The sequence below is a fragment of the Peromyscus maniculatus genome, chromosome 6 (assembly GCF_049852395.1).
Source record: "Peromyscus maniculatus bairdii isolate BWxNUB_F1_BW_parent chromosome 6, HU_Pman_BW_mat_3.1, whole genome shotgun sequence".
In the NCBI taxonomy this organism is placed as follows: Eukaryota; Metazoa; Chordata; class Mammalia; order Rodentia; family Cricetidae; genus Peromyscus; species Peromyscus maniculatus.
The window spans coordinates 117,627,356-117,642,255 of record NC_134857.1 but is presented as its reverse complement, the minus strand read 5'-3'; the positions used below and the strand labels follow the sequence as shown (position 1 = coordinate 117,642,255).

At 40.5% G+C, this 14,900-nt stretch overlaps 1 protein-coding gene across 1 annotated transcript in view; it reads left to right on the top strand.

Moving 5' to 3' along the window:
• Positions 1-8,010: 8,010 nt before the first annotated feature.
• Mttp (microsomal triglyceride transfer protein) overlaps positions 8,011-14,900 on the top strand; it is a 40,780-nt gene continuing 33,890 nt past the window's right edge. The window contains exons 1-2 of the mRNA XM_006970325.4: positions 8,011-8,180; positions 13,962-14,149. Coding sequence (XP_006970387.1) covers positions 8,120-8,180; positions 13,962-14,149 — 249 coding nt within the window. The 5' untranslated portion in view covers positions 8,011-8,119. The remainder of the gene's footprint in view (positions 8,181-13,961; positions 14,150-14,900) is intronic.

Genomic DNA, 14,900 nt, shown 5'->3' with positions numbered 1-14,900 from the left:
GTATGCCAAAAGAACACAACAGCATAATTGAAAGAACTCATGAATGTATGTATAGGGCAGAAGGGGGGAGGTTGGATATGTGTAGACAAATTGCTAAATGGTCTTATTGATAAAAAAAATAACTTAAAGCCAGAAATTGGGGTTAAAGCCTGAGAGGAATCAGAGGAATAGGAATAAGCACAGCTAACCTCACCTCACCAACTCCGCAGCTTCCAAAGAGACCTACTTCTGAATACCCACGCCTCTATGCCTTTCTATTCTGTTCTCTCATTCACTCTTTCAGCCCAGCTACATCACTTCCTCTTCTTGCCCAGCTCTGTCACTTCCTGTCTGTCTGTACAGACCTCCAGACCTCTGTAGTTTGTACTGGGATTAAGAGCATGTGTCAGTCACCATACCTGACTCTGTTCCCCAGTGTGGACTTGAACTCATAGAGATCCAGACAGATCCCTGCCTGCCAAGTGATAGGAATAAAGGCATGTGCTATCATAGCCTGACTTCTGTTTAGTATAATCGTTGGCTTTTTCCTCTGATCTCCAGGCGAGCTTTATTTATTAGAGCACAAATAAAATATCACCACAGATATGGGGGAGGGTTTGTGAGTATTCCCATGTATATGTGGGTGTGGGTGTTTGTGAGTTCACGAGCACCGTGTGTGTGTGTGTGTGTGTGTGTGTGTGTGTGTGTGTGTGTGTGTGTGTGTGTAGAAGTCAGAGGTCAGCATCAGGTACCTTCCTCAGTAGCTCACCACCCTACTTTTTGAGACTTCTCACTGAATCTGGAGAGTGACTGTTGACTGGACTGGTTGACCTGCAAGCCCTTAGCGTCTCCTGCTTCTCCCTTCCTATACTTGTTTACAGCCGAGCACTGAGCTATGCCTGGCTGTTTATATGGGCTGGGGATGTGAATTCAGGTTTTCATGTGTTAGAGACAAGCCATCTTCCTAAATCCCTGAAAGAACTCTGAATGAATAAAAAATAAGCAGTTACAGCAAGATTAAGTAGATACAGTATTGGGCTACAGCTCAAAGTATAAAGTCTCTGTGAGTCCCAATGCAAAGGATTAAATAAGTAATTGGGCAAAAGAAGAGAAGAAGCCAAAGAAACCCTGTTAATTCATGTCACTACTCTGCTGCTAGGGAGAAATGTAGCTCCCTTTTTAAAGAGGAGGTTGAGCATGGTGCTTCCTTCCAAAGAGTCCAGAATAAAGAATGAGAATAAAAATAAGAATAATTGTCCATGGAGCAGTCTAAAAACACTGATCAGTCAGGACTCAAAGTAACCATGCCAGTGATAGATCACATTGATCACCTCTAGCAATGTGATAAAAACAAACCTTGAGCTCTGTGGTCATCTATTGGAATACTGCAGTTAATATTCCAAAGTTTCCAATAGAATATCTTACTGAATACCATATAGGATTCCTCAATATTGACACAGCCAAGAAGAGCCCAAGGGGACGTGGCAGTCAAATGTAATGTATCCTGGATAGGACATTAGAACAGGGGAGGGGATTAATTACAGGCAGGCATAGTCTAGGGCCTCGGAGAGATGGCTCAGCAGCTGAGAGCACTTTCTGCTCTTTCAGAGGACTCAGTTTTCGTTCTCAGCACGGACATGGTAGCTCATGACTGTCTGTAACTCTAGTTCCTTCTGAGGGCTCCTGCACACGTGCTACACATTATACTCGGGCACAGACATAAACACATAAAATAAACATGTAAAACAACAAATGTAATCTGTAAGTATGGCTTTTAGTTAACAACTTGACTATTAATATTAAATCTATCATATGGATAGAAAACATTAGCCATAGGTATAATTGGATACAGGGTATATGAGAAATATTTGTATTTTTGTAGGTATATTTGGTGAATCTAACCAAAGTTTTTAAAGTAATAGAATATACAGAATGTAAGAAAATATAAGTAGGATATAAACTAAATACAAATAATTGTTATAATAATTAGTAATATTTGTTGGTTTTGGTGACTATTCTTTTAACCCCTTTGGTGCTCACCTCTATATATTTAAATAAGAAATTATCTCAAAATATTTGTATTAGCTATTTAGTAGTCTGCTTCCAAAATACAGTAGACCAATGAATAAACATACTTGCATAATAGTATTCTTTAAATTTTTTTTTGAGACAGGGTTTCTCTGTTCAACAGTCCTGATTGTGCTGGAACTCACTTTGTAGAGCAGGCTGGCCTTGAACTCAGAGATTCACCTGCCTCGGCCTCCCCAGTGCTGGGATTAAAGGTGTGCATCGTCACCACTGCTGCCTCCACCACCCGCTGCATAATAGTATTTTAAATGGTTTCATATTGAATTGATGAACCTTCATTTATTGAACTGATTCTTATCATTGAATAAACGTGTCACAAAACGATGTGACATATTTTATGTTATTTTGTATACTTTAAGATCAGTCCAATTCCACAAAATACTAACATTTAAAGGGTGTGTTTCCTCAAATAGTGGTCACGTCTTCATCTCAGTGTCCGACTTAGGGTCACTGTTTTCTGCTGAAGTAGATTTTGTTTTCTTTTGAGACAGGGTCTTACTGCACATAGCCTTGGCTGGCCTAGAGCTTGTTACGTAGACAAAGCTGGCCCCCAACACACAGAGAATCCCCTGCCTCTGCCTCCAGGGAGCTAGGATTAAAGATGGGTGCCACTACACCTTGCCTGAAGTAGATTTTTAAAGATAACTTTTAGAGGGATCTTTTAGTTGTATTTTTTCCTTTTTTTCTGGGAACATGTTTACTTCTGTTTTAGGATTGAAACACGTATTTACGTAGACTAGAATACAGTGCTGTTAATTGTGATAGGTGTCAACCACAAATTAATATTATTTACTCTGCACATTTCTAAGACAGTGGTTCTCAACCTTTCTAATGCTGCAGCCCTTTAATACAGTTTCCCATGTTGTGGTGACCCCCAAGCATAAAATTATTTCATGGCTACTTCATAACTGTAATTTTGCTACTGTTATGAATGGTAATGTAAATATCTGATATGCAGGATATCTGATACTTGACCCCTGTGAAAGGGTCATTCAGCCCTTAAAGGAGTCATTTTCATTGGTGATGTTAATAATTATGCGGTTGTTTGTTTTTCTTACCCTTTTAAGGTGATCTATCTTCTTATCTAGCTCTTCACATATCACCCCTACCTATTTGTTAGTCTATAGTTGGATTGTGATGTTTTTGAGCCAGTGTGCTGTGTGTGTGTGTGTGTGTGTGTGTGTGTGTGTGTGTGTGTATTATTCTGCTTGAAGTTTGTAGAACCTCTTAAATCTGATGTCTGTATTTATAATAGGAAGAAAAATAGCTCCCCCAAAGTGCAGTGAACATCCATGTTAACAGTGTAGATTAATTTAGGTCACTAATTGACTGACCCCAAGTAAAAAGACTATGCTAGGTTATCCACATAGGCCTGATATCATCAACTGTGGAAGAAGCAGACAGAAGAGGCGGTCAGAGTGATCTGAGGCTGAAGGATTCAGCCCACTCGTGCTGATTTTGAAGGTGTAGAAAGTGGGCCCTGAGACAAAGAACACAGGCAGCTCCCAGAAGCTGGCAGCTGCAAGGAAATGAACTCCCCCTAAAGTCTTGGGAAAGCTGTGCACCATGCCCACATCTTGATTTCAGCCCAGTGATGCTCCTGTAGAAGTTCTGACTTCAGGACTGGAGGACAAAATTCTGTTGTTCGAAGCCAGTGACTGGTTATGATGGCTACAGAATTAACACAGTGCTTTCCAAAAGTTCTGGGAAATCTTCAAACACTATCCCCAAATACCGTATTTTACCTGCACTTTATCTTTCATCTCTTGACCAATCTTAAATATTTTATATCTTTTTTATTTTGATGGTTACTTGAAAATGATTGGCTTCTGATTCTGCTGTAAATTAATTCACTTGTTTATCCCTATAAATAATTTGTCTATAAATATAATGAGTTTAGTTATATTATGTACACCTTTAAAATAAATTTGTACTTCTACTCAACATCTTATTTTAGGCTTGAAATTTCCATTTTAAAAAGTGCAATGGAATTATTTTGTTATTTATTCTTTATTTTATCAAAATTAAATGCTTATTTTCTTTGTCCTCATCTGTTGGAATCATTTTTACTAGTTCTCTTCAGTCTGTCCACCCAGTTCTTGAGTGACCAGACACAGTATGAGAAACCTCTCAGGTTAGCAGGATGCACAGGTTTGTCTGATTATTGACAAATATGTGTATATGTGTTTATGTAGGTTTATTTAATTCTGTTTTGAAAAAATGACTATGCTTTTATCTTAGATTCCAAATGTCTCATAGTTAAGCCCCAATTTTACTTTCATTAATTTAGTAATTTAATATTTCTTTATTTTAACAAAGAAAGTCTTTAACAATACTTGTTAAAATAATATATATATTCTACCATGCCTTAGTATGAAAGAGGTCACCAAACTATAAGAATGTTCTTTTTTTTTTTTTTTTTTTTGGTTTTTCGAGACAGGGTTTCTCTGCGTAGCTTTGCGCCTTTCCTGGAACTCACTTGGTAGCCCAGGCTGGCCTCGAACTCACAGAGATCCGCCTGGCTCTGCCTCCCGAGTGCTGGGATTAAAGGCGTGCGCCACCATATAAGAATGTTCTTAACAAAGTATGTTTCTCAGGATTCCATGAAAATGCTAAGTCCCTTACTAAATTAAAAGTGTCATCACACTTTAAAACAGTATGAGCTTTTAAGAGTGATTGAAAGCGTCCTTAAGTTTCCGTCCGTCCCTCCCTCCCTCCGTCTGTCTGTCCCTCTGTCCCTCCCTCCCTCCCTCCCTTCCTTCCTTCCTGCAGTGTCACACTCTTTCTAAGAAGAGAGCAGAATGTTCTGATGACACAGATGACTTTTCTTCTCAGGGCTGCCACACATCCTGACTTGCCACGTCCGTATCTAATAGGGTAACTCATTTCCTTCTAACCTTTAGTGACTAAAGTTCATTTATCTTCTAATCTAGGAAAATAAGTTAACTCCTAACTACCTATGATACTCAACAGGACACAGCTGTACTTTGGAATCAGTAATCCATCTTTAATTTCAAAGTTCCCTCATCTGTCAAGGCAACATGGTAGTGTGGTGGGTTGGGTACCACCAAAGGGGTTTGTAGTAACAATGATGTTTTAAAACATATTATCTGCTTTTGTGCTGACTAGTACAGATCAGTGTCTCTTTGTATTGTCAGCCTGGAGTACCCACCACAGAAACGAGTGTTCTGTCAACTTCCGTATTAAATTGTCAGTCTCATGAAAAGACATCCCCTTTAATTAATTAATGACAATGTCAATTTCATCCCATGTTCAAAAATTCAATTTCTTCTGAAATCCCAACTTGAATGTTTTTTAAGAAATCAACAATACTATATTTCACATTTGAAGGTTCATTTTTCTATGCTCCTTGAAGTAGTTTTGAACAATTAACCTGAGCCAAGAGGAAGTGACTGTTGTGATGGCCGAATGTAAACTCTAGTGTTCACGCCAGCTTTTGTTACTGTATGCCTTCCTGTCCTGTCGTTCTTTCCTGTTCTATGTGCCACGCCACACAGCCAGCGATTTGAGGAGACGTCTCTCACCTGCACCATCCACTGTTCGCTCTGTGTGATAAAGCACCAAAGGCTGGCACTTTGTGCCATCCAGAGTTCTCTGAATATGGAGGTGTTTGCCCTTCTTAGTTCATCTCAGTGAAACCATCATGAGAAACAGTTTCTCCAATGTCTTTGTAAAAAGAGAAATCTATAAACCGAATATAAAAGGATGATGGTGCGCATCAGAACAGCAGAAGCAGCTTATTTGTATGTCTTGTGTTGAAATGATTACTGACTGTAGAGCTTTCTAGTGGAAATCAAATGCTCAATGAAACAGCACTCCCTTGATTAGGTAATAGTGATATGCCTTTTATTGGTTGGACTCTGATACAAACACCTGACAAGGCCTAGAACTTTACCCAAAGAGACACGTATCACACACCACATAGTCTAACGATAGCTGTAGATATATGCAACAGTGACTTTTAGGTGAAAATACAAGACGGTTCTTACACACTCAGGTAGGACTCAAACAGCTCTTGATTGAAATAAATATGTCTGTAAGCATAAGTGACTATCAGGGCTTTCTATGCCTACCTATCTAATGTTATGGACACGTTTGGGGATTTATTAAAATTAAAGCAAAGCTAGAAAGACTTGGTGTTTAATCTCAGCACTTGGGAGGTAGACAGAAGGATCATTGTGAGTCAAAAGCCATCCTATTTTACACCTCGAGTTCCAGGTCAGTCAGGACTGCATAGTAGAGTGCCATTTAAAAAAAAATAGGCCGGGCGGCGGTGGCGCACGCCTTTAATCCCAGCACTCGGGAGGCAGAGCCAGGCGGATCTCTGTGACTTCGAGGCCAGCCTGGGCTACCAAGTTAAAAAAAAAAAAAATAGAAGTGTAGTAACAACAGTAACTAAACAAAAAGCAAGTGCCAAGCACTTCATTACATTGCATATGGACACCTGGTAGCCACAATTTCTTTCCAGTGAAGCGTTCTGTGTATGTGAGAGACAGAGAGACAGAGACAGAGACAGAGACAGAGAGAATGCCCTTTTCTGTCTGGCCTCAGAAAAACTGGTAATAACAAATGCTCTACTCAAGAGGAGATTAAAATAACTTTCCCCTTTTAATTTTGCATATGAAAACACACTTCAAAGGAAATGCTTCAGTTTGGAGATTTTTAAATTTTACATTTCCTTTTGCAGCCCTATTGCCTAACAGATTTAAGCTCCAGGTTAGGGGAGAACCCATTTTATAGGTAAGACATGGCCATGAGTATTTTCATAGGCATTCCAATCACCCTTGCTACCAGACTTTCTTCTACCTCCCCTCCACACACACACAGCATGCCACTTCAATTCAAAGTGTTAATGTTTCTATCAGGACTCTAGTGGGAGTTTCCGGTGACAGGTGTTGGCAGGGTCAGCTAGTGTGGCTTTAGGTTACGAGGGCATTCACTTTAAAGAGGTTCCCTAACGAATATTCTGTGGCAGAAGTGGTGAGAACTCGGACTCCTCCTCCGAATATCTTCTTAGAAATGCAGCTCAGAAAAGACAGGACTCTGGCCCTCAGTCTGGGGACCCAAACAGGTGTTACCTGTTGGTACAATGAGAGGTCTGCTCTGGTGGCCTCAGTTGGCCCACTCACCCATTCATTAATGGTGGCCCTGCTGGTGTGTCCAACCTCTGTAGTGCACATATTAAGAACAATCAGCCACATTTCAGGGATGAAAGGTCTAATACAATTTATCAGTGGTGGTATGACTTAGTTTAAATTATAAAATTAAGAATGATTTTTATAATGGTTTATGAGTAGTATAAAAATTAAAAAATAAGTCAGGTGGTGGTGGTGCACGCCTTTAATCCCAGCACTCAGAAGGCAGAGGCAGACGGATCTCTGTGAGATGAAGGCCAGCCTGGGCTACAGAGTGAGTTCCAGGACAGCCAAGGCTACACAGAGTAACTGTCTTGAAAAACAAAAAACAAAAACAAACAAACAAACAACCCTCAAAAATAACCATAGAGGATGTATTCTGGTTCAGTTAGGTTCAGTGGGGTTCCGACTAATTGGACCTCACCACGTTTTCATTACAAATGCCTGCTTCCACAGGCAGTCAGTGTTCTAGCTTTGGTGATGATTTTGTAGTTGAGCAGAAAAGTAGCACAGCCAATTTTTGTTTGTTTGTTTGTTTGTTTGTGTTGGCATGGCATGGCTCCTCGGTGCTTCTGCGTTTGTGCATTTGTAGGACAGTGAACTGGTTTAGTGTGGCTCTCCAGAGGAAAACTCCCTTGATTTTCCATCTTGAAAGAAACAAACTTCTTCAAAGTGAAAGACTGAAAACTATAGCCCACCTATGTTTAATCATTAATAGTGAGCCCTTCCATGAACTTAGGTCCTGATTTTGGAGTTTGGAATCTGACCTTTCCCCTGTAGATAAACACTGTTGTCGCAGATTCTGAGAAGGGTCACTTCCTTGCTGGCTGCCATCAGGAGAGTCCGCTTCTCAGTCACTCCTGGGAAGTGGATGTGGTAGAGGGTAGCCAGGCAGCATGATCCTCTTAGCTGTGTTCTTCCTCTGCTTCTTCTCCTCATATTCTGCCTCTGTTAAAGGTAAGTGTACGCTGCCTTTTCCTAAACTTGAATCTCGTGTGTGTGTGTGTGTGTGTGTGTGTGTGTGTGTGTGTGTGTGTGTGTGTCTATGCTGGAAGAGTTCCTAACTACACCCTTTTTGAAAATATATAAGGTTGAAATATCTGGGGATAAGTAACTAAGTGGAGATGAAAAAACTTAATTTCTGGCTCTATTTTACGAGAATGGAGGTCTCTTTTCGTTTCAGCCCGCCATCCCTCAGATCAGTGTGTTTCTGGCTTCAGTTTTCCATTCCTGGAAAAAGATTTGAGCTATTGTTACCTGCTGCTGGTGGACACACAGAAGGCAGTGCCTTCATTTGAATTGTAAAACAGGATTTATAAAACCCAGTCCCGAAATTTCCTTCTAGTTGCTTAGCAATGGGACACCAAGAAGAGTCAGACCCAATGAGGGGAAAAAGACATTTGATTGCCAAAGAGTTATGAATGAAATGGCAAATCATATATGGAATTCTGCTGGCATTCAAAAAGAATAGAATAATCCAAGTCAGTGAATTAAAGAAAATAAGGCAGTATGATATGGATTTAAGAAATAAGACATCTTTAAATATAGTGTTACTAGTTAACAGTTTCTGTTTTAAGATGAAAATCACTTTAAAAATATGTGAATTGAGTCCTCGGGGGAGGCTTTGCCCTGGAGGAGGTGGGAATGGGGGGTGGGCTGGGGGGAAGGGGAGGGGGGTAGGAGGGGGGAGAACAAGGGAATCCATGCCTGATATGTAGAACTGAATGGTATTGTAAAATAAAATAAAATAAAAGGAAAAAAATCCCAAAGACAATGCCATATATATATATATATATATATATATATATATATATATATATATATATGAATTGATAACATCAGAAAAAAACAAGAGGAGAGCATTTCACAGGAAGCGTTTCAATGTCATGTTTCAAATGTATTGATAGGAAATCTTCTATGAATCCACCAGCTTATAGGCTCTTTGGGCTTCGGATTGTTGTCCCGTATAAAGCTGTCACTTTTTATAATTCATAAAGATACACTGTTAAAAGCACCTGATCTCAAGGTACCCTGTTATGGTAGGGGTCATGTCTAGTGGTGTGTAGTGGAGTGAGTGACATAATATGATCACACACAAACTTTTAAAATCTGTTTGTAATCACTGTGACTTGTGACCATAAAGTGAATGTGAAATTTCTACATGGAAAAGGAATAGCTGTTACTACAGCAAGATATAGAGGGTTAAAATTCAGTTATTTCACCTGGGCAAATAGATTCTTAAACTAGAGGGAATATTTTCAGCACGTTCGAAAAATGTTAGTGTTTAAAATACAACCCTTCCTTAGGTGAAAAACTAAAACTTTTAAATCATATTTGACTTGAAATTGTTAGAAAGTAGTGTTTTATTGTTTGTCTAATATGATGTAAACAGTATACAAACCCAATATCATGATTATTTTGAAAAAAATGGAGATATAGTAGTTACTGTGTCATCTTTTTTAATTCCCATTCTGTAAATGAAAAACAGCAAACACACACACACACACACACACACACACACACACACACACACACACCAGCAGCATGCAGGCATGCCACCTGCGCATGGGGAAAATGTGGCTTAGAACATGACAGCTTGTTGTGTACAAACTCAGTGACAAATCCAGGTTTTCAGGACCCAAAGCTTGTGCAATTGAGAGGCTGTCTTTGAGAAAACACCGCAGAAATATCTTATGCTTCCAAAGGTTACCGAGGAAAGATAAGGAACGTGCACAGATTGCTAGGGCCTCTTCCAAAGTCTTCCAAGGACCTGGGCGAGTCAGGGGCCCGGGGCTTCAGCTTCTCTCCCCGAGTTCCTTCCTTTCAGTTCAAAGACTTTCTTATACTAAATATCACAAGCATCCAATACAGGGCTCAATACAGGACTCGGTTCTCTCCATCTACCTGGAGTAGCCTTTGGGAGTAGAGGACCGTGATTTGATGGCAGATTCTTTGCCCTCACAGTGATTGATATTTAACAAGCAAATGACATGAAGTGGCTCTACCTTCTTGCTAACCGTAGGATGAAGGGTAATGTGGAGGGCAGTCTAATTTATTGAATGTGGACTCCAAAGCCCCAGGTTTTCCCTGGCTGTTACTGATTGTAGCTGGTAATAGTGGAGCTGTTCTCAGCGCTGACTTGCTTTTTTTTTTTTTTTTTTTTTGATGTAGGGCTTTTGCTTCTTGATTGCTAATTCTTCTCAGTCCCTGACCCCACCCTTATTTTTAATCGATTTGCACTAATCACATCCATCTCTCCTCTGCCTTACACTTTTCTGTCAGATCCTCAAACTCTTTGATTTCTTCCCGTATCTCCAGAGCACATCTCCTGGAGCCTCACCCTAACTCACCTCTGCTTTGCCTCCTTGCTTCAGCCAAGGAGCGGTGCTATTACAGCGCCTCGACCCTTGGAACAAAAATGCTGTCGTGTCCACTCTAAAGAGCGGTAGCTAAAAAAGTAACCCTGGAACACAACCTAGCCATTTGGACCATCTGAAACTCAGCATCTGATGAACAGGACAGACAGACCCTTGAGGCCTGTTGAAAGTGGTAGGAGAAGCCAATGAAGATCAGGGCCCTTCCCGCTCTGGCCATCATTGGCTGGTGCAGTCAAGAGCTGATCTGTCCTATGCTCCTTGTTACTGGTAACATAAAAGCTAAAAAACATCAGCATAATAGTTTTGAAAGCTGTGGACTTTAAGAAATAGTCCCTCCTACACATTTTCCACAGTGATTTTCATCAGAAGGCTTCTTCACGTAGTCCATAAACTCAGATTTCCTAAAACCCAAACTTCAGAGTCGGCATGTGTGTGGGATTGAACTTAGAGTCAGTCTTTGTCAGCTCTTATGTACTGCTCATCTTTCACAACTGCTGTGAGGATTTGATAAGACAGCATGTGCCCTATATGGAATTTTATAGATCACACATACACGCACACGCACAAGCACACGTAGGTACAAAATATCCTTCCTGGCAACAAAGTAGTGTTTGAACTGCTGCAGAGCACCCATTTAGAATACAGAAGAGGTAGAAAAAGAAGAGGCTGAGAGAGTTATAGACTGTGTCTCCTTCAAGGTCTTTGAACTCCGTCTTCCTTCTATATGTCCTGTCCCAGGCTTGGCTGACTTGGGGTTTGAACTTTGTTTTGTGTGGTGCCATCTCTCACTCATCAATCACTTGCCTCTTCCGGATTCCTACTGAAACCTGTGTCCTCCCTTTGAACCTTTGTCAGATCATGGCCCTAGAATGAGGTCAGAAACCTCTTTCAGCTTTCCACCTCGGCCCTATGGACTTGACCCCGAGTCTCCCTGAAGCCGAGGCACCTGTTGAACCTCACCTTCCTCTGCTGTGTTCTTTAAGTAGTCAATTCCATTTCTTTCTGCTCTTGTGTCCACATGAGCCCTGTTCAGGGCCTTTGCCCTTGCTGCTCCTTGTGAGAATGGAGTGGGAGGAGCAGAGTATGACTCTTGCTACAGATGTACACGTGGCCAGCCTCAAGCTGACCTTGCCTCACAGAGATCTACCTATTGCCTTTCCTATTGGACTTGTCTCCAGTAGCATGTCTGTCTTTCTATGGTGTTTGCTCATACACTCATTCTATCTTATTTTCTAGCTCCTCATCACATAAGTATTAGCTCCATAAGGGGAGAAAATTTGTCTCCTTGTTTATTGGCATAGCAGTTGACCTAGAAAATTGACCATGTCCTGAGAGTTTCTCAGAGCATCATTGTTAAAGGAAAGAATGAATTCCTGGCTCCTTTCCTAGGAATGAAAGAGAAATCAATCTAAAATTTTAAGAGGTTTGTAGTAAAAGTAAGAGCATGATCTTTAGGACCAGATAGCTATAGTTCCCATCACGTCACCATTATTAATTGCCCGAGTAATCCTGGGCAAAGGGTGTAACCTCTGTGCCCTTCAGTTTTCTCATCTAATGAAGAACAGCAATGCCTATCTCAGAGCCAGATGTGGTGGTGCAAAATTGTTATTCAAGCACTTGGAGCAAAAGGCAAGAGAAAGAAGGGTTCTAGGCCAGCCTGGGCTACATAGTGAGACCCTGTCTCAAACAAGACAGAAAACAACAAAAGAAAAAGACTGAGATGATTAGATTTTTATGAATGTCAGCACACATAATCTTGAGGCAACATGTCTTGGTCTCTTTTTCCTGGAGCCTGTGCAGTTGTTGCTAGGGGTGGGTGGACAGAAGCTGATGTGGCCCAGGCTAGCCTCCTACTCACAAAGATCTACCTGGCTCTGTTTCCCAAGTGCTGGGATTGAAGGTGTGCAGCAGTACACCTGGCTATGTACATACTTCTTAGGGGAAAGTAAGTTATGACTTCCTACTAGAGTTCACTGGCAAATCAACCCCCGTGACACCAAGTAAGAACATACACACTGAATCCTTCTTGACTACATCTAGGGAGTGACACATGGAAAACAATCAAAACCAGCTTCTGTGATCATAAACTCTGTGTCTGGGAAAAATTCAATCCTTCCCCTTTGTGTGTCCTGGGAATGAGTTAAACTGAGTTGGAAACTGTGTGAACTTCTCCTTTGTGTGTTTTTTTTTTTTTTTTTTTTTTGGCTCCCAATACTGACTTCAATGCTATTTAATATTAAATCCCCCTGTCCAGATTTAAGCTGGTCTTAAGATTTTATGTAATTAGTTGTCCTTTTATTTTCAGGCACAGTTAATTTAAACTTACTTATAGGTGACTCTTTAGTGTTCCATTTTTCTTTAAAATATTATTACACAATAATATACCTGGGTATAGATATTTATTTATTTGTTTACTTGGTTTTTTGAGACATGGTCTCACATTGTAGCTTAGGTTGGCATGGAATTCACTATGTAGTTCAGGCTTGCCTGGAATCATTATATTGCCCAGACTATCCTCAGCCTCATGGGCATCTTCCTGTCTCAGCCTTCAAAGTGCTGTGATTATAAGTATGAACCACCACAACCACCACTGAAATGTTCTTTGGACAAGTTTGCTAATTAAGCTTAGAGAGAAAACTACAAAGGAAAAAATTCTTTAAATGCAACAAGTATGCCAAATGAAAGAATGGCCTTTTTGATGACTAACATTTTTTTGACACTCAGTTGGAATTAAAAATTCATTAATTATGGTGCTGTAAAGATGGAACCGTGCTTTGGTTAAAAGCACTTGTTGCTCTTCCGGAGGACCTGGGATTGGTTCCCAGCATCCACATGGAAACTTACAACTGTACTTAGCTCCAGTTCCAGGAAATCCAGTGCCCTCTTCTGGATCCCTTAGGTACTGCATGCATTTGGTGTACATACAATGCAGGCAAAACACCCATACACATAAAATTTTAAATAATTACAAAAGAGCTTACTGAATTTGTAAAGCAATTCCTGTCAAGACCTCTGCTTGAACTTACAGTCAAGTGATTGAAAGCAACATGACTGTTGCTTTAAAAACTGTCTTATGTTCAATCTGGGCAATGTGAAGATGACTTGATAGTTGATTAAAAAAAAATGGTTTTCTGAAATGGAAGCTTGTTTGTATGTTCATCAGTTAACTTACTTATGTGTGGTTTTTAAGCCGATGCTTTTAGTCGCTGGAAAAGCACATCCTCTTTGGTTCAGCAGGTGCTAGTTAAGCCCCACTGAGCCTCAGTGAACTGGAGAACGCAGTGGTGGTAAGACAGTATGTTCTCAGGCCTGACAAGTGCCTGACGATTGGAACTTGACCTGTGCCTGTCCTTTAATGCAGGTCACACAACTGGTCTCTCATTAAATAATGAACGGCTGTACAAGCTCACGTACTCCACTGAAGTGTTTCTGGATGGGGGCAAAGGAAAACTTCAGGACAGCGTGGGCTACAGGATCTCATCTGATGTGGACGTTGTGTTACTGTGGAGGAATCCTGATGGTGATGATGACCAACTGATCCAAGTCACGGTGGGCATTTTCTATCAAAATGAAGCAACACTGCACTACACTAGGGTTCGATGTTAGAAACACATCATCCAGCAGCACTTGTTTTGTGCTATTGGATATACTTGGCTTGTTATCTTTCACAAAAACAATTGAAGCATCCATAATTTTGAAGTTGTTGCTAATCAATAGTGATTTTTCTCCAAATTGTTGAAGCAGGCTGCTCCGTGCTGCTGAGTAACTGAAGTCTGACCTCCAGTTCTATATATCATCTTAATATGAATGGGGACATTGTATTGGAATCCATTCAAAATGTCCTGGAGGAAGGGATTTGCAATGCATGTCATGTAAGGAACCATGGAGACTGAAAGGGAGATACACTAGGAGAGGCCTCATTTAACGGGTAGAATTACTAATGAGGGGCAGGGCCTCTTATAGAAGGAACCAAGTATTCCACAGAATGACAGTGTTTGGTGGGCCATGATGATTTAGATCTGTGAGACTTTTTCTAATGTTGATATATTGTAATCCTACTTCCCAAGAACCTAATGGTAATGGATTCCTTTTAAAGTTAGTTGCTCTTCTGCAGGTTACTGTCAGATAGGAACACTGGATCAAGTACGTGGAACAAATAGCTTTTTATCGTAAGATGTGTTGCAGCCCCGTTGACAACTCGCTGCCATTTCTTTGGGTGTTTCTAGTGGTTGTTGTATTTTCAAAGTTGGATCAGGACATCACCATGCATTCCTCTGAGTCATTATCACTAGAACAGCAA